We start from the raw sequence: 17,534 nt of genomic DNA, 5'->3' as shown, positions 1-17,534 counted from the left end.
TGGAATGAAATAATTGCATCCTACCAAACAGTAAGAGACACTTTGTGGGGCACCTGGGTGGCTCAGTCAATTGGGCGTCCGATTTTGGCTCAGGTCATGATCTCACGGTTCATGGATTCGAGCCCCATGTCAGGCTCTGTGCTGACAGCTGGGAGCCTGGAGCCTGCTTCGGATTCTGTGTCTCCCTCTCTCTCCGCCCCTCCCCCGCTCATGCTCTGTCTCTCTCAAAAATAAAATAAACATTAAAAAAAGGTTTTTTTAAAAGATACTTTGTGGTGTAGTCAGAAGAGCAAAAACATTTTATTTTTTTCACTGTCTTCCTCTCAGTTGCCCTCATCCACTGAGAAGTCAAGCCTCCAATTGTCGAGCCTCCAATTTGCCCCAGAGCAGAATTTCTTGGTCTTGGCATTACTGACAATTTCTTATAATTCTTATGTTGTAATTTTTTTTTAAGCTTTGTTTATTTATTTTGAGAGAGCGACAGAGAGAGAATCCCAAGCAGGCTCCGCACTGTCACCATAGAGCCCAACACAGGGCTCGAATTCATGAACTGTGGGATCATGACCTGAGCCAAAATCAAGAGTTGGACACTTAGCTGACTGAGCCACCCACGTGCCCCATTATATTTGTAATTTCTTCTATGAATTCTGCTATAATGAAATCTTACAATTTTGTAGAAGTCTTTGCTGGGGGGGCTGTACCGTGCATTATAGAATGCTTAGCAGCACCCAACCTCCACCCTGTCACTACCAGTAGTATGCCCATAGCAAATAAGATTTCTCCTGCTCTAACTCCCACATTTACTTCCTTACTCTTTAGGCAAAGTTTCAAAGATCTTGTCTCCTAGTATTTATTTAATTCCCCGCAAAATAGAGTTAGTTAAATATATGCTGGGTTGTACCTGTAAGATTCTCATAGTGCATGTAGCTTTATACTCATAAAATGTACTTATTTCTTTAAATATGAATACATTATACTTAAACTTGTTTTTTTTTCCTTTTCCTAGGATTTCAAGCATACAAAATCTTTTATAATTTAAAATAATGCCACCTTTGAGATATACCAAAACCACAGTTGTTACACCAAGCTATTAAAAGATTTAAATCTCTGCTTTGTCTTACATTTGCAAGGAGGTACATGAGGAGATTAAATTGGTATTTCATTCTAATTTTTATGATCGCTAAGTTACTTGAAATTGTTATTTTAAACAAATAGTTCTGTCAGCACCTAAATAAAATACGGTCTGGCTTCTTGTGTCTGGACAAACTTAAAAGAATCACAATACTTTATAGTATTCTGGGGTTTATGAGATGTTAAATGCCCTAACTTCTGGAGGAAGTTCGATTGTGAAATGAACCCACAGAGCATGAAAATATAAACTGTATCCACTTTCTGTACAAGAGTCTGATTTAGAGGGTTCAGAAAACACTCTAAGACAGATGCTCTAAAACACTTTGACAGATGCAAAAAGAACCTCTGGTCTTATTTCTACCAGAATCCTCTTTTCTCCCCTAATACAATCTTTATTCCACTGCTCATTTATCACTAATCTATTCACAGAAGGGAGGTAGCAGGAGTGGGTCTTATTCCCAAGGATTTGCACTTGGTGTTTATTTTTATTTCTGAGAACCAAAAACAACACGAAGAAATACCTAATGACCAGAGCTCACTCACCTGATGTCATTGATTTCTTCATTAAATGTAACTTTGAGAGTCGAACCCAAACCCAAATGTCTTCTTTCCCTTGAGTTGCTTGTTGCTGTTTCCTTCTCCTAAGACCGCTTTGAAGATCATCAGTGAACTTGACATCAGACCTCGCCACTGGACCCCACACACATAACCTTGCAGGCAGGCACCCTTCTCTGCATGATGGGGACTTCATATTTGTCTCTGATAATCATGCAGTGAAATTCTGGGCTGGGTCAAGTCCAGAATTAATAATCAGATCCAGTCCTGCTTATTGAAGAGCCAGAGATACAGAGAGGAGAAAGAGTTGTCTAACAAATGAAATGAAAAATGGGTCCAATCATCTGGTTTCTCCACGGTGTCCAAGCTAGTGTTACAAAGTGAAAATTCCAATGATCCATGTAAGAGTAACTAGGCTGTGTTAAAAAGCATAATCTTCTATAACTTACTGTGATTATTCAATTTATCTTGAAAATAAAATATGGGTAGGGCATTTCCAGTTCTGGGCAAACCTGGATGAAAAGCTTACAAACTTTGACAACTTTGAACATGGTTAAGCTACTTTTAAAGGAATCCATTTTTCCCCCAATAGACAAAGCAAATTCCAGGATTCACTGGGCCAACAAATGGTACCTGGATACCACACCAGGTCACTGGGAAGATGTCTGTTGTCAGACTGTGCCTTGCCCCCCACTCTTCTGTGGCATTGGATGCTTCTCACCAGACTCCTTGCAATATCTCCTATAAAGGGCCAGAGAGTAGATATTTTAAGCCATACTGGTTTTATGGTGCCTGTTACAACTACTCGACTCCACCTTGGTAGCACAAAAGCAGCCGTAGACAATAATAAATGGCACGTTTGTGTTCCCACAAAACTTAATTTACAAAAACAGCAGGCATAGACAGGACTGGGCCCACACGCATACTTTCCCAACGCCTGGTGCTGAAGCATGAGAAAAACACCTATCTATAAGCTTTTGCCAAAAAAAATAAAAATAAAAAATAAATTAAGCTAAATGTCGCCCATGCTTTGATTTGGTTTGGTATGAGGAATGCTTTCTTGTTGCATGGCCAGGGGTCCAAGAGTGTATGTGAGTCTCAAAGGCGGCTCTTCAGGCATACCTACCAGCACACAAGATCAACTTCAATTTAAATGACACAGATTGTGGGGGAAAACATGCAGTGCCTTACTAACGCATGAAAGCTGCTGAGCCATTTGGCTAGAAGATTCATCTTATAAAGTGTTAACATATAACACTCTCTGAGTCAAATATATATTATACATTATCTTAATATATTGTACGTAGCTAAGTAAGTCATTGTGTACAGGATGCTTGCTCCCACACAAAGGACATAATGTTGAGCACTCGTTTTCCATTTATTAAAAGTATATCCACCTATATCTGGACTTGTGTTTCCATTTGCTTTTGAGGAACTTGAATATTAACAATATTATAATATTGAGGTAAAACCTCATTATAATTCATAGAGAGTTTTGATTTTCTTTTCCTGCAGTGAAATTGTGTTCTATAAGGATGAGGGCTCTAAAATCTCTAATAGCAAGTTTTGCTTGGTTTTAATTATCGTTGTTGTTATTGTAACTAGATTTAATTTATTTTTAGTTAGGGGTTTAACCTAACTAAATCTGGAACGATTGTTTTTTAGTATAACTTTGCGAAGAATTTCCTTCACCTCATGAGTGGTTTTGTTTGATTAAAGTCTATGTTAACAAAAATAGCTGAGCTTGTTCAACTTTTTAGGCCCATTTAACCGGTGCAGGGGAAAAGTCATCCACATACCGTTCAATAAAACCTGGGAAACTATGCCCTCTTACCATCTGTAGCTACAAGTTTAGCTCTTCAGCTGCTTAAGATTAGAATCTCATCTTTCTTCTGGGTGCCTGCCAACTTCCCAAATGCTGGGGGAAAAAGAAAATACCTTGCAAATAAAAAGTCAGAACTATTAAACATTTTATACATGTGAAGTGGGGGTGGATGGAGGTGCAGGTGTATACAATCTCATTCATCTCAATGGTATTATAAAGCGGATCATGTGGTCATTTGCAGACCAGGAAACAAACTCAAGAGTCAGTCTGCCAAGTTCACAAAGGGAAGTAAGGGCTCATGGTCTAAGAAACACAGGTCCATCTGATCCAGGATGTTTCATACAAGATGTTTCTTCTCTTGCCCCCAACATACTTTCTTTTAGATTCTTACTTCTCTCATGCCACACCCTCTCTTCACCCTTAGTAATCTCTGGCTAGTTCACCCCTCCCCAGTCTCACAGCTCATAACCTTTTTCTGTCTTGCCTATCCCCAAATTTTGCAAATTGCAAATTGTAAGTGCCTGCCAAAAAGGAAATCGCTTTTTTGAGCAGGATGAAAGAGTTGGCAAAAGGTATCAAAGGAGACAGCAGGAGATGGTGAAGGACCTGTTTCCCCAGGTTCTTAGGACAAGAATGATAAGTTTCCCGTACTCAAGCAGAGGCATCATCTAAAGTAATTGGCCTTGTGCCTTCTTGCCAGTGTCTTACTGAGGTCAAACATCTGAAATAAGACTGTCCCACTGGGATGGGGAACAGAGGGGAGTTTGGAAGAGGTGGAGTTGAAACAGACCTCCCACTTAGGTAATCTGTACAACAGGAAGACCTCCTGGCCCAAAGAGCCCCCCAAGAATTTACACATGCAGCCCCTAACCAGAGAGAGCCAGCATTTATAGGCTCTGCTAAAGCAAGGGCAGCAGCAGAGAACTAGTAACAAAGACAAAGAAAATCCCACACTAAATGGATTTAAATAAGCAAAAATTGCCTAGAACAGAAGTCTTCTTTGGTTATCATTAAAGGTAACACTAGAGGGGCACCTGGATGGCTCAGTTGTTTAAGCATCTGACTCTTGGTTTCAGCTAAAGTCATGATCTCACGGTTCATGGGTTCGAGCTCTGCATCAGGCTCCATGCTGAGAGCATGGGGCCTGCTTGGGATTCCCTCTCCCAGTCACTGCCCCTCCCCTGCTCACATTCTCTCTCAAAATAAATAAACTTAAAAAAAAAAGAGGTAACACTAGATAAGACATGTGTCCCTTTCCAGTTCTTTGTACCTTTCTTCAACTCAAATTCCCTCTTTTGAAAAGGATGGTAGTCAGGAGTGGATTCAGGCCCACCCAAAGGGCCTAACTTTAACTTAATCCCATCTAAAAGTCCTATCTCCAAATACAATCACATCCGGAGGTGCTGGGGCTTAGGACTTCCATAAATGAATTTTAGGGGAACACACTTCAACCTGTGACACCAGGCATGGGAGAAGAAAAGTTACTTTCAACACGAAAACCTAGAAGGCTGAGGTCATTTGTGATAAACATCTCAGGTAGTAAGTACAGGATAAGGAGTGTACTGGCAGACTGAAGTGACAGATAAAGGCTGGAGTTTGCAGGGTTGGGGCAGCCTCACCAGAAAGAGGAAGGGGCTCTGAGGAAGATGAGGCCTTTAACATCTGACTCAAAGCACCACTGTAGCATTCAGCCGGGAAAAAGCGCGTACTTCCCTGGCCAAAAGTTAGCAATAAACGCCCTATGATGTAGGGCCTGGGAGTAGGGTACTTAATGCAGTATTCTTACAGCCCCGAATCCTTATGTTTACATAATGAATGAAGAGATTGGGATGTTGAAGCAAACTCCAAATAGTTGCAGGACAGATTTTTAAAAATATGAGGGGTATCTGGGTGGCTCAGTTGGTTGAGCAAACAACTCCTGATTTAGGCTCAGGTCATGATCATCGCCCAGTTTGTGAGATCGAACCCCACATCGGGCTCTGTGCTGACAGTGCAGAGCCAGCTTGGGATTCTCTCTGCCCCTTCCCTGCTCGTGCTCTGCTCTCTCAAACGTGTATGAGAAAGTAGGTGTGAAATTATAAAAGGTAAAATACAACTAACCTGAGTGGCAGAGTGAGGAAAGGGAGACGAAGCAGGTGCTGAAAAGGATCAGGCCCCTCTAGACGGGCCTCTGCACCTCGGAGTCAGGCAGCTTGCCTGTCGCAGGTGGGTGGAGGTGCTTCGGGGGAGGTTAGAGAAGAACCTGAGCAACTCTGCTTCCTCCGTTACCTTTAAATAGCGCCATTAAAAAAACATTGAATTGTTTCAGTGTCTGCAGTTATTTAAATAAAAGGAGGTCAACTGAACTGTCACTGCTTAGCATTTGAAGAAACTGGGGCTCTTCTTCCTAATACTTTACCCTCCCCAATTCCGATTCCACACATGTTACTAGTTTAATCACACCTGTATCACTAGGAAATGTTTGCAGGTCTTTTGGAAAAGGTAGTCCTGAGCAGGTTTGACTCCAGCTAGAATGGCACCCACAGTAAAAATCTATTCCTCTTTTTGAGTGAGCTAACCTCATAAGGAAGGCTGACTTTTGACTTCATATTTAAAAAACAAAAACAAAAACCTTTATCAGCAGAAAGACCTGGAGAAAGTCTGCAACCCCATGGTTACGAAGCTGTACCAAAGCGCAAGGGGCACGTGGGAGGAATGCCTGGAGGCTTCCCTGGTGGTGCAGCTCCCCCATCTGGTGCTGCCTCCTCTGGGCCCAGACAAGGCATGTTCCACACACAACATTTGAAGGACCCAAATTTGTAGCAAATTCCATGGCTATTACAAAGTCGAGTTGCCATAGTAAATAAACCGGTCATTCTTGATACTTGAATATGGACTATGTGCCCAGGGAAAGGAAATAAACATTGCACTTTGTAAGCACTGTATTTTTTAAGTGGAAAATACAATGTCTTAAATAAAATTATATTTAAAATCGGTACCAAAAAACAAACAAAAAAAGCCTTTAAAGGTTTATTAAGATCCGTAGTTACTGACACAAGTCAGATTGTCAGATATAAAAAGGCACAGCTGATTTCCTTTTGAAAAAAAAAAATCATTTCCTCAAGAGCCAGCTACGCTAACTGAAATCTTGATGTGCCTGTTATGCCGCCTACTTGCTGGGTCTCCCATCGCTTGGGCAAAACAACACCATACAGCTTACTCTTTCCAAGGAGGTTCCTTTGTAGATCCCCCGCCTGCTCCCAGCTTTCCTTCCTCCATCTGTGTAGCACAGTAATAGATCTACGATCATAAACTGCAAGGGAAGAGGAGGGACCTGGCTGTTGGGATAAAAGCATTTAACGTTTGAGGAGATGGTAGTTAAAACACAATGAATGTTCCCGTGCGTATTCAAGCTTAACTTGAATTTCCTGGAAAAGTTATGATAAAAGGTTTACAAGCCTTTATATTCTGGGAACGGATGTAACATCCTTCTGTGGCAAACATTTCTTAGGTCAGGGCGGCCCCCTGAGGCGGGAAGTCTCCACTAGTAAAAGGCGAGCCCTGCGGGGCACCTGGGTGGCTTGGTCGGTTAAGCGTCCGACTTCGGCTCAGGTCACGATCTCACGGTCGGTGGGTTCGGGCCCCGCGTCGGGCTCTGTGCTGACAGCTCAGAGCCTGGAGCCTGTTTCAGATTCTGTGTCTCCCTCTCTCTGTGACCCTCCCCCGTTCATGCTCTGTCTCTCTCTGTCTCAAAAATAAATAAACGTTAAAAAAAAAAAAAAAAAAAAAGGCGAGCCCTGCACACCGAGAGGAGTCTGGCAGGTTGTGGGCAAGTTGTGGCCAACTGACCCAAGATCTCCACCTGTTTCATTAGAGCCAACTGGGCAGATTTAAAAACAATGCTGAAACACAGAATTCAATACACTCAAATGTACACTCAACATCACCAAATAATTTATTTGGAATCAGAATTAAAAGAACACATTTGACAGTTGAGAAACGTACGTTTGTCCCGATACTTCCGACCAGTTGTACAACTAATCTAGGACAAATTACCAAATACATTTTACACTATTTCTTCAGGACTGGGGTTTGTCGATGACTTCAAATTTGGGATCTAAGAAAAGGAACAAAAAGGTCCACGCTTAGCTATATTGCAATAAAATGCATTATCTAGAAGGCTTCAATATTTAACTGATCAATTTTTTGATTTTTTTTAGTCTCTATGGTTTTTTAACACCTACATAGAACTATTACAATTGATAATGATTTATTAAGCACTTACTATAAACCAGGCTATTAACTGACTTCACATATTTTATGTCATTTAATTACAACAACCACGAGAGAGGTATTAGAATTCTCCCTGAATGTCAGATGGGAAACAGTCACCAGTTAACTATCCAAGATCACACACTTCATAGGTGATAGTGTCACGATTCAAGATTAGGGAGTTTGATTTCAAATCCCCACCATTTGACCTGTTACATAATCTCCTAGACCGATGGCAAGCATTTGTGCGAGAGCTTCTCATGCAAATGTCACTGTCCTAATAAATTTACATGTGATCGTCATTTAATCCTCTAAACAACCCAAGTATAAGGCATAAATAGTCTCGACTTAAAACAAATCTCCCCCAAGAATGAATCCATGATTGAAGACACTTACCTTCAAAATTGAAGTTAGGGAAAGTATTCATGTCTGCTTTACCATACATCTGCTTAAGCTTAAAAAGCTCTCTCTCCAGCTCTTGCTGATACTCTGGGCCAGTATCAACAGGTCCTCCGGATGCCCTGTTGTGGGCAAATGAACAAGTAAAAACTCTTCTTATGCACTAGTTTACAAAACCAAAATTACTTTTTACCATCAAGTTTCAATAGACCTTTTAAAAGTCATCATATAGGGAAAAACGTAGCTTCTGAAACAAAGCATTTCCGCTTGAATTTCAATTCAAACTTCTATAACGATGAGGCATCACATAAATGAGGCAACTTCAAACAAACTTCTAACATTCAAGGTTTGAGTATCAAGGATGTTTATCAAGCCATAATCTCTTGAGGTCTAAGTCGTGATAAGATATAATGGCCAAGTCCATGGGTTCCCTGAGTCAATGACTACTTCGGTTTCAATGTCAGCTCTACAGTTTATTGAAACTACATAAACTGAAGCAAGGCATGAAACACTCTAAACTTTAGTTTCCGCATCTAAAACTGAGGGCCCTACCTAAGGATGGTGTGATGAGAATTACAGAGATAACGTACATGTACCACTTAACAGCGCCTGGCCCACAGTGAGGTGACATAGCGGCCAGTAAGTGCTATTATTATTATTATCCAATTTAATTCAGCCACCACTAAACGTCTTTTAAAAGGTCTTAGTAACTTTAAGTCTCTATAATATGGGCCTAACAAAGCTGCAAATATTTCTTACCCTCAGAGATTTTGCCATTTAGGGGAAAAAAAATGTTTAGAAACATCCGTGCTATAAGAGAGTTATTGATAAGCTTCAAAGACATGGCTTATCAAACAGCTACTCAAGTTGAGGAGAGAGCATTTTTGCGGAGCGAATTGGAAAAAAGTTTCATTTTACAAAGGTGGCATTTGTGACAAATGATGCGTTTGGGTCAGATTTTAATTTCAGACATTCTAAGACTGAAAAAGCAAAGAGTGGAGGTAATAAAAAACTGGCTGTATGGGGAGAATCAGCCATCTAGATGGAAAAGCCAGCAGGACTCAGGTCATGGGAGGCCTGGAATGTTAAGGCGGGGGGGGTGTGTATTTTATGTGTTAAGCAATAAAATGACAAAATTACAGTTGTGCTTTGGGAAGATAAATATAGCATCAAGACCAGCAGTGGGGCCAATTAGATGTAATTAATTCTTTGCAGAAATTCTGTGTTTGTCATGTTACTGCCCGCCTATCATGAACAACATAATAAACAAAAACTTCGTAAGTGAGAACTCCATTAAGGGTAATAACATTTTTACATATGCCTATGATCAAAGTAGAGGGCCTTATGTTACAGAATTCCCACAAAAAATACACAGACAACTCTGGTTTTTTTGTTTTGTGTTTTTCCAGAGACAGCTCTAATTTAAGAACTTGTTAATGATGCTTGTTCTCATGGACCCAGTTTTCTTCTACATCAGCACATGCAAAAGAACCTTCCGTAATGAATTGTATCTGCGCTAATTAAGGTGGCCACTAGCCATATGTGGCTAGTGAGCACTAGAAATGTAACTAAGGACCTGAATTTGTATTTATACTTAACTGCAATTAATTAGATTTCAATAGGCACATGTGGACAATGGCTAATGAAATAGACAGTGGAGTCTTCAACCCGACACTTTAATGACTGTCTTCTAACTCTGGGAGCTACAAGTTTCAGACAGTGCTTTGAGTACATCCAGCCAGTCTCACCAATATTCTGGTTACTGACAGATGATGGCTGCTAGAGAACTTTCATGTGGATTCCTATGATAGAAAGAGGCCAGATCTCATCTACCTCCTCAACTGAGTATGTCTCCCAGCCCATCTTATTATTATATCCCCAGGATCTAGCATGGCGACCCGGACAAAGCAGACACTCAAAGGATACTTGTTTATTTCATGTAAAAAATACTAGGCATGCTAACTTACCGAATCACTTCATTTTTATAACATCCTCTGAAATACGTGCTGTTATTATCACCCCCATGTTACGTACAAATAAGGTATAGCATTTGAATAACCTGCCCAAGGCCCAAGTGCTAATAAGTTTCAGAGCTGCATTCCAGGTCAGAGTCCGTGTGCAGAACATTTTCCCACACAATTTGCACAAATGAATGAACTAGAGTCCCCTTAGATTCAGAGTACATCCCAGGGGCACCTAGCTGGCTCAGAGGGTAGAGCATGTAACTCTTGAGGGTCCTGAATTCAAGCCTCCTTTGGGCGCAGAGCTTACTTAAAAAAAAAGAGTACGCCTCAGGATTGACTTCTTATTGCACAGGCTTTTTAAGGACAATTGGAGTGCAAACAGCATCAAGAGTAAGATGTCACACTACCTCTGGACAGAAGACACTCAAATGAGTGTCAACGGATCCTGCACACCTGCTTACTGAATAGTGTGATTTTAGACAAATTCTTCTCTTTTAGCCTTGCTTTTCTAACATGTAATAAGGGGATAAGATCTGTAAGACTGTTGTGAGAATTTCTTAACAATGTCTTCATTTTAATCCTTTAGCTCTCTCCATCCTTAGCTGTGGTAAGAACAAAACCTTTTTTGTTAGTTGCCCAGTCTCAAAGTCTCAGGGCTCTTTAACTGTTCCTTCTCCTCTCTCTCTCCACCAGATAACCAAGACCCAGTTCTCAGTCCCTCAGTGTCTCGACTGTCACTTTTATGTTCCCACTGCTGTAAAGACAAGGTTCTCATCAACCTTGTCAATCCAATGCTTGGACTGTTACAAGTTTCCTACCATGTCTGTCCGTCTTCTCTACTCATTCCAACCTTCCTAATACTCTGATTAAAATTATCTTCCTAATACAGAGTAACCTTGTTTCATCCCACCATCCTGTTCAAAAACCTTAAACTCCTCATAAATGCCTATCATCTAATACTTTACCTGCCCATCTATAATCGAGGCCTCTCATAATCCCCTCATTCCGACCCCATTCGCATCCTTACTGCTCCCCACTCTCCTCATACACTCTACGGCCCTGGGGAGCAGCATTACACAATTTCTCAAACCGACCTGGTCGTTTCAGTTTTCATGCTTTAGCTCACACCACTCTTTCTTCCTAAAATATATCCTTCTCCCCCTCCCATTTATCTGTGCAACCTTCACACCAATTGTTCACAACCAGAGGTAGAGATATGTACTGATAGCCTTTCTTGGTTTTGAGAACCCTTTGAAGCTATAAACAAAATCATGTGAGTAAGTTCTTCACAGTTTTAAACTGAAGGGCTGATCCATAGCTGTCCACATTCTTAAAAGGGATAAAAGATCTCAGGGGCACCTGGGCGGTTCAGTCGGTTGTTCGGCTCAGGTCATGATCTCACGGTATGTGGGTTCGAGCCCCGCGTCGGGCTCTGTGCTGACAGCTCAGAGCCTGAACCCTGCTTCCGATTCTGTGTCTCCCTCTCTCTCTGTCCTTCCCCCACTTGTACTGTCTCTGTCTCTCAAAAAATGAACAATGTTAAAAAAAAAAACACTTTTTTTTAAGGATCTCAAATACTGCCTCCAGCAAGAAAGGAACATTCCTTTCTATGAAGTCCCCAAACACTGAATGTGTCACTATGTTAGTATCTAACCCATTTTTCCTCATAGATTACCTTGTACATTCCTACAAGCTTTCCACCCCATCAGATTTCAAGAATATTATGGAAATGCAGTATGGCTTCCTTCTGCGGCCTACCACAGTTAATAGCCCAGTGCTTTGCACATGGTAGACAACTAAATAAAATGAACACCAAACTGCTCTGTATTGCTTTTCATAAGATCGGGGGTTGAATCTGATGATGGCTAACGTCATCATTCACCTCCAAAGCTGTGTGGTTCCGTAACTGTGTTTATCCTGGACTTTGCTTTATGCCACTTCCCTCTTGACCTTTGACATTCCCAGAAATACAGAACTATGGAAATAGCATTAAAGAAAAAAATGCTGTGTTCATACATTTCCCCCCCAAATCATGATGTCAAAGAAAGGGCACTAAATTGATAGTTAGAATATTCTGATAATGTTTTTCCTACAATTAGTTTTATGACCTTAGGCTAATTAATGTCTAAGGGACTCAATTTTTTCAAATATAGTTCCTAAATGATTTCCAAGATCCTATAGACTTCTAAGAATTGGCTCTAGTTTATAATAAATGACATTATAATGACAATACATCTAAAATGACAATAGAGGGGTGCCTGGGTGGCTCAGTCGGTTGGGTGTCTGACTTCAGCTCAGGTCATGATCTTGCAGTTTGTGAGTTTGGGCCCCGCGTCGGGCTCTGTGCTGACAGCTCGGAGCCTGGAGCCAGCTTCTAATTCTATGTCTCCCTCCCTCCCTCCCTCCCTCCCTCCCTCTCTCTCTCTCTCTCTCTCTGCCCCTCTACCACTCATGCTCTGTCTCTCTCTCTCTCTCTCAAAAATAAACATTAAAATGACAATAGATATAATGGAATTCTCCCTTGGAACTCATATAAGATAAAATTTGTGACTTTAAAAAAAAGAATCAAGATCTTTATCTTCTTTTGGAGCACCTAATGAACCTCTATGTCAGCAATCAGCTCAGTGAAGGTCTCAACATTTTCAAACACCTAGTAATTTCTTTTCCCCATCTCACAACTTACATATATCTTGAATATTTATATTTACACCACAGGTGGTTATCTACCCACTTACTGTCGCTTAGTTTTGTATTCTCTAATCTTATCCACGAAGAGTTTCTGTACAGGATCAAGTTCTTTATTAAATGCCACTGCTGTAACACCGATGTTCCTCCTCAGATGCACTGAGACCATGGACCGCATGAGAGAGGAGAACCTGAAGAGCCTCTGGAGAATCATGGTGATTCTATTACTGAAAACAAGCATGAGAGTATTAACATACTTTAAAATGTACATAATTGTAAAACACGTCTAAGTATATTATATAGTGGGAATCTAATTCTACTAATTGTTACAGAAGTCAATCATAAATCACACCAGAACTTGCTGAATGCTAAGAACAGTCACCTGACCAGAGCTCCCTTCCCCCTCTCCACTCCCCACCGCAAGTTTTTCTGCTTCTTAACCAAAAGGCCCCGGGACCTAGGGGCAGTTAGAAACAACTCAGGCCTGTGTGCTGGGTTAGATGCAGAAAGAAAGCACAAAATCTAGGATGAGGTATTTCTTCTCCATAAACTTGGTCTTGGACCACAGGTCAAGAATAAGCATAGTCAAGGTAGCATGTTAGATAACTGCCCATCTCAGGCAGAAAAGAACACTGGCCTCCAGATTAATGTGCCAGGTTACCCCGAGCCCCCTCAGAAGACCAAAAGGGAGCTGAGCACGGAGACACGGGCCCCATAGCAGGGGAAAGTGTTCTGCCTATTCCAACTGTAGGATTCCAGGCATTCAAGAATACTGTAACAGCCAAATCTAAGTTTAAAAGAACCATCCCAAGGGAGCCCACCAGTAAGAGAGAGAAAATCAAACAGTACAACCTAATCAATAAAATAGAATGAAAGGGGTGCCTGGGTGGCTCAGTCGTTTGAGAGTCTGGCTCTTGATTTTGGCTCAGGTCATGATCTCACAGTTCGTGGGTTTGAGCCCCACATCAGGCTCTCAAAAATAAATAAGCATTTTTTAAAAAATAAAAAGAAAGAAAAATAAGGACTTAAAGATTTCCAAGTCTTTAGAGCTCCTAAAACTAAAATATATGATTTTCTAACTAAAACATTTCAACAAATAAGGGCATCTGGGTGGCTCTGTCGGTTGTGTCTGACTTCGCCTCAGGTCATGATCTTGCGGGTTCGTGGGTTTGAGCCCCGCATCGTGCTGTGTTGACAGCTCAGAGCCTGGAGCCTGCTTCAGATTCTGTGTCTCTGTCTCTCTGCCCCTCCCCCGCTCAACTCAACTCTCTCTCTCTCTCAAAAGTAAACATTAAAAAAATTTTTTTAAGCATTTCAGCAGGTAAAACAGAAGATGATTTCAGTTGAGACCTAATTTAGTACCTTGAAAGATCAAATGCCAAAAAAAATTCCAAATTACAAGAAATAAATGCAAACAAGAATTCCAAAAGAAATAGATAAGAAAGCCACAAATAATTAGAAGAAATTTCCCTCAGATTGAGAAAGAAGATGTCTATTAAACAGAGTTTACTAAACCCTACGTTGGAATGGGGATCCAAGATTCACACCTCAATACAGCCTGGTTAAAATTTCTGAATCTTACAGATAAAATGAAACCTGCCATGCTAACCTGAGTCCCATGAGCCTCCAAAATTACCTATTAATAACCATGATCACTGTCATCTTGATGATGAACTTCTATTAAAGTGCTCAAAGTGTGGTCTGTGGGCCAGCAATAGTATACAAATTGTGTTACTGGTCTATCGTAACAAAAATCGTTAATAACGATTTAGAAACTTTTATAACAATTTGACAGAGTCACATATATCTGTTGAATAATAAAAAATCAGTTTGTATTTTGGGTGTCTTCACTGTATATTCTTTCATCTAACTTTTACAGTAACTTTTACTGTAGTTTTCAAAGGTAGCCAGAGGGTTAGGGGCAAAATGGTCCTCTACTACTGACAGTTTGAGAAGCACTCAGCTAGAAGACCGTAGAGTAACACAGTAGTTCTTGAGTAGGGACAGCAGTATACCTCAAGGGATTACTGGCAACGTCTGAAGACATTTTTGGTTGTCCCGACCGGGGTATTACTGGCCTCCGGTGGGTAAAGGCCAGGGATGTTGCTAAACATCCTATAAAAACCAAAACAAAATAACAGCCATCCCACAACAAAGAATTATCTGGTCCAAAATGTCAATAATGCAAAGGCTGAGAAGCCCTGGAATCGCACATAAAAACTACCAAAAGAACTCCCATAATCAACAAAATATCCTTCACCTGCCCCGAAAGCAAACTATTTGGAGAAATTCACCATCCATCACCCCTTATACCCCATCAGAGAAAAATACTTAAGAAGACTCAAAGCAAACAACACATAACCTCAAAGTGCTACATATTACCATTCCCATTTTACATACACATAAACTGAGGCTTAGAGATTAAGTATCTGGCCCAAGGTTACACGGTAGAATCTAAGTGGACACAGATCTATTTTAAAAATTGTGCAACTCAGGGTGCCTGGGTGGCTCAGTCGGTTGAACGTCTGACTCTTGACTTCAGCTCAGGTCATGATCTCCCAGTTCGTAGTATCAGCACTGAGCCTACTTGGGATTCATTCTCTCTCCCTCTCTCTCTCACTCTCTCTTTCTCTCTCTGCCTCTCCCTGCCCCTCCCCGGTTCAAGGAGCCTGTGTTCTCTCAAAAAATAAACATTTTTTTTTTTTTTTTTTTTTTTTTTTAGAAAATCATGCAATTCAAGGTGCTATTTTCCCTTATAGCAATTTAAGGACATGCTTAATATTCAGCAATAAGGTCACCTAACATTGGTTCATCCCAAAATACTTTGCAAAGTATTTCCATATATATTCTCCTCTTCAACCCTTAGGAAAACACTATTAACAATTAGGGGAAAGTGTCCTTATCCCTCCTTTACAGAAAATAAAACTACGTCAAAGAAAAGTTATTACACTGCCCATATCTCCACAGTCAATTTGCTCTAACTCCGATGGCAAAAATCGTGTTATTCCTATTAGGTAAAGTCTGTTTTCATTTTTTCAATTTCTATCATCTAAGTATTTTATTTAAGTAAGCTCTACGCCCAATGTGGGGCTTGAACTCAGACCTGGAGATGAAGAGTTGCACGCTGCACCAACTGAGCCAGCCAGGGACCCCTCTATCATCTAAGTATTAACGACTCCCAAATCACACCTCTAATTTTAGTCGTTTTTTCTGAACCCTAAACCTACCCATTCAACAGGTCTTTTCCTTTCCTAAGTCCTACGGGACCATCAAATTCAACCTGTCTAAAAACTGAACACATAATCTCACTATCAAAACTTGTTCTTTCTCTTTTACTCCCTTTTATTTTTTCACTGAGTAATATATGAGTGTCCACTGTCAGTCCACCGTCACGCAGAAGACACATGTTATTACACAAATAGGTGTAAAATACCAAGTGTGGTAAGTTCTCTATTCAAGTACGATCGCCCCCTCCCCCCCCCCCCCCCCCCCCGAACCTGTGACTGGGATTTGACATAGAAAGACTGGGGAAGGCAACAGCAAGAAAAGGTACACATGAGAAGAGGCCTTGTGGTGAGACGGTGCAGGGTTCTCCAGTTTACAGCGATGACTGACCAGCCTAGGTTAGTACTTTCGCGGCCCATTCCGTGCATATTCCTGAAGTCAATCCACAACCCGCCTAACCTGACCCGTTCTCTTTCGCCCTCCTGGAAACCTTGTTTTGTTCGCCTGCGAACTTTGGCCTCACCCCTAACTCAAGAACCCCCTTCTACCCCAGTCAGCGTATTGTTTCTTGGGGGTGGGGTGTAGGATTGTGCAGGAAAATGAGAGTGTAAAACAAAGCTGCCTAGCCACGTTTCAGCACTATCAATATTTTCAGGTGGGATGCAAACTTTTAAGATTACCGTCACCCCTTTCCCTCCTATGGTGCGCATTCTGCTTTCAATAGTTGGGCACGACCTCCTGCGCGCCCCGGTAGGGCAGGCCTGGCCGCAGACCTGTCCCGTGGGAATGACCTTGAGCTGCCCCAGCTGAGCCGCGGGTCCGGGAACCCCTGGCCTCCTTGCCTCGCGTACTACCCCGGTTTACCCTCAGAGCAGGGATGACCACGCCGGAATCTACCGCAAACTTCAAAACCGAAGGGCGCCGAGGTCAACAGTGACCCTGGGCCAGACGGTAAAGGTGCCTGTGACAGCAGGCTGCTCTATACTCCTGAAGGACAGAGGTAATAGGCGGCCCAGGCCCCAAGAAGAAACCCAGAATCTGAGTCCCAAGAGGCCAAGCTAGTCTAGCAACCCTCCCAGTCACCTTGCACTCAGTCCCGAGCTGCCGGGGCCTCCGCTGCCGCCACCGTTCTACTTCCGGCACTGGCTCCACCCCCACCCGCCTACCCGCCATCGCAATGCATTATGGGCCGCCGTTTCAGTCGGTCGACACTCACCGGACAGGAAACGTCTCGGAGGCGGTCTGCGACCGGACAGCTCTAGGTGAGACAGAAGCCAAACAGGAGGAGGAAGTGGAGGGTAAGTGCTTCCGGGTCCCTTGGCGAAGCCTCCGCCATCTTTCCTTCGCCTAACTTGACCTGCTGTCTTTTTCCCTCCTGGAATCCTTGTAGTGTACGCATGCGCACTTTGGTTGGCCTGTCCCCTAGTTCAGTCCTCCCGGACCCAAGTCAGCATCCTGTTCTTTGTGGTTGTTGAGGTGTATGGTTTTGCCCGGAAAGT

The 17,534-nt window shown here is 41.9% G+C and overlaps 3 protein-coding genes and 1 long non-coding RNA gene across 7 annotated transcripts in view; 2 read left to right on the top strand and 2 right to left on the bottom strand.

Moving 5' to 3' along the window:
- Window positions 1-3,088, top strand: part of JAM2 (junctional adhesion molecule 2) — a 61,553-nt gene extending 58,465 nt beyond the window's left edge. For all 3 annotated transcript variants that reach the window (XR_008422429.1, XM_053903175.1, XM_053903177.1), the window contains one exon: window positions 1,007-3,088. Coding sequence is in view for 1 of the 3 variants with exons in the window: in XM_053903177.1 (XP_053759152.1) it covers window positions 1,007-1,039 (33 nt within the window). In the remaining 2 variants the exon portion in view is untranslated. The remainder of the gene's footprint in view (window positions 1-1,006) is intronic.
- Window positions 1-17,534, bottom strand: part of LOC128777238 (uncharacterized) — a 157,053-nt gene that overhangs the window by 73,008 nt on the left and 66,511 nt on the right. The window lies entirely within an intron of this gene.
- Window positions 7,423-17,270, bottom strand: ATP5PF (ATP synthase peripheral stalk subunit F6). Of its 2 annotated transcripts, none has more exons than XM_019467785.2 (4): window positions 17,252-17,270; window positions 12,861-13,037; window positions 8,159-8,283; window positions 7,423-7,607 (listed from the first exon to the last, which is right to left on the bottom strand). In XM_019467785.2, the coding sequence occupies exons 2-4, from the start codon at window positions 13,022-13,024 to the stop codon at window positions 7,570-7,572; spliced, it is 327 nt and encodes a 108-aa protein (XP_019323330.1). In that variant the 5' UTR covers window positions 13,025-13,037; window positions 17,252-17,270; the 3' UTR covers window positions 7,423-7,569. The 2 variants fall into 2 exon arrangements, with proteins under 2 accessions (XP_019323330.1, XP_019323329.1); XM_019467784.2 differs by lacking the exon at window positions 17,252-17,270 and adding an exon at window positions 17,119-17,230.
- The window catches only part of GABPA (GA binding protein transcription factor subunit alpha), a 40,323-nt gene continuing 40,010 nt past the window's right edge, over window positions 17,222-17,534 (top strand). The window contains exon 1 of the mRNA XM_053903174.1: window positions 17,222-17,333. The gene's annotated coding sequence lies outside the window, so the exon portion shown is untranslated. The remainder of the gene's footprint in view (window positions 17,334-17,534) is intronic.

The sequence above is a fragment of the Panthera pardus genome, unplaced genomic scaffold (genome assembly GCF_024362965.1).
Source record: "Panthera pardus isolate Hobbes unplaced genomic scaffold, ASM2436296v1 HiC_scaffold_16, whole genome shotgun sequence".
In the NCBI taxonomy this organism is placed as follows: domain Eukaryota; kingdom Metazoa; phylum Chordata; class Mammalia; order Carnivora; family Felidae; genus Panthera; species Panthera pardus.
This window is presented reverse-complemented; position numbering and strand designations above follow the sequence as displayed.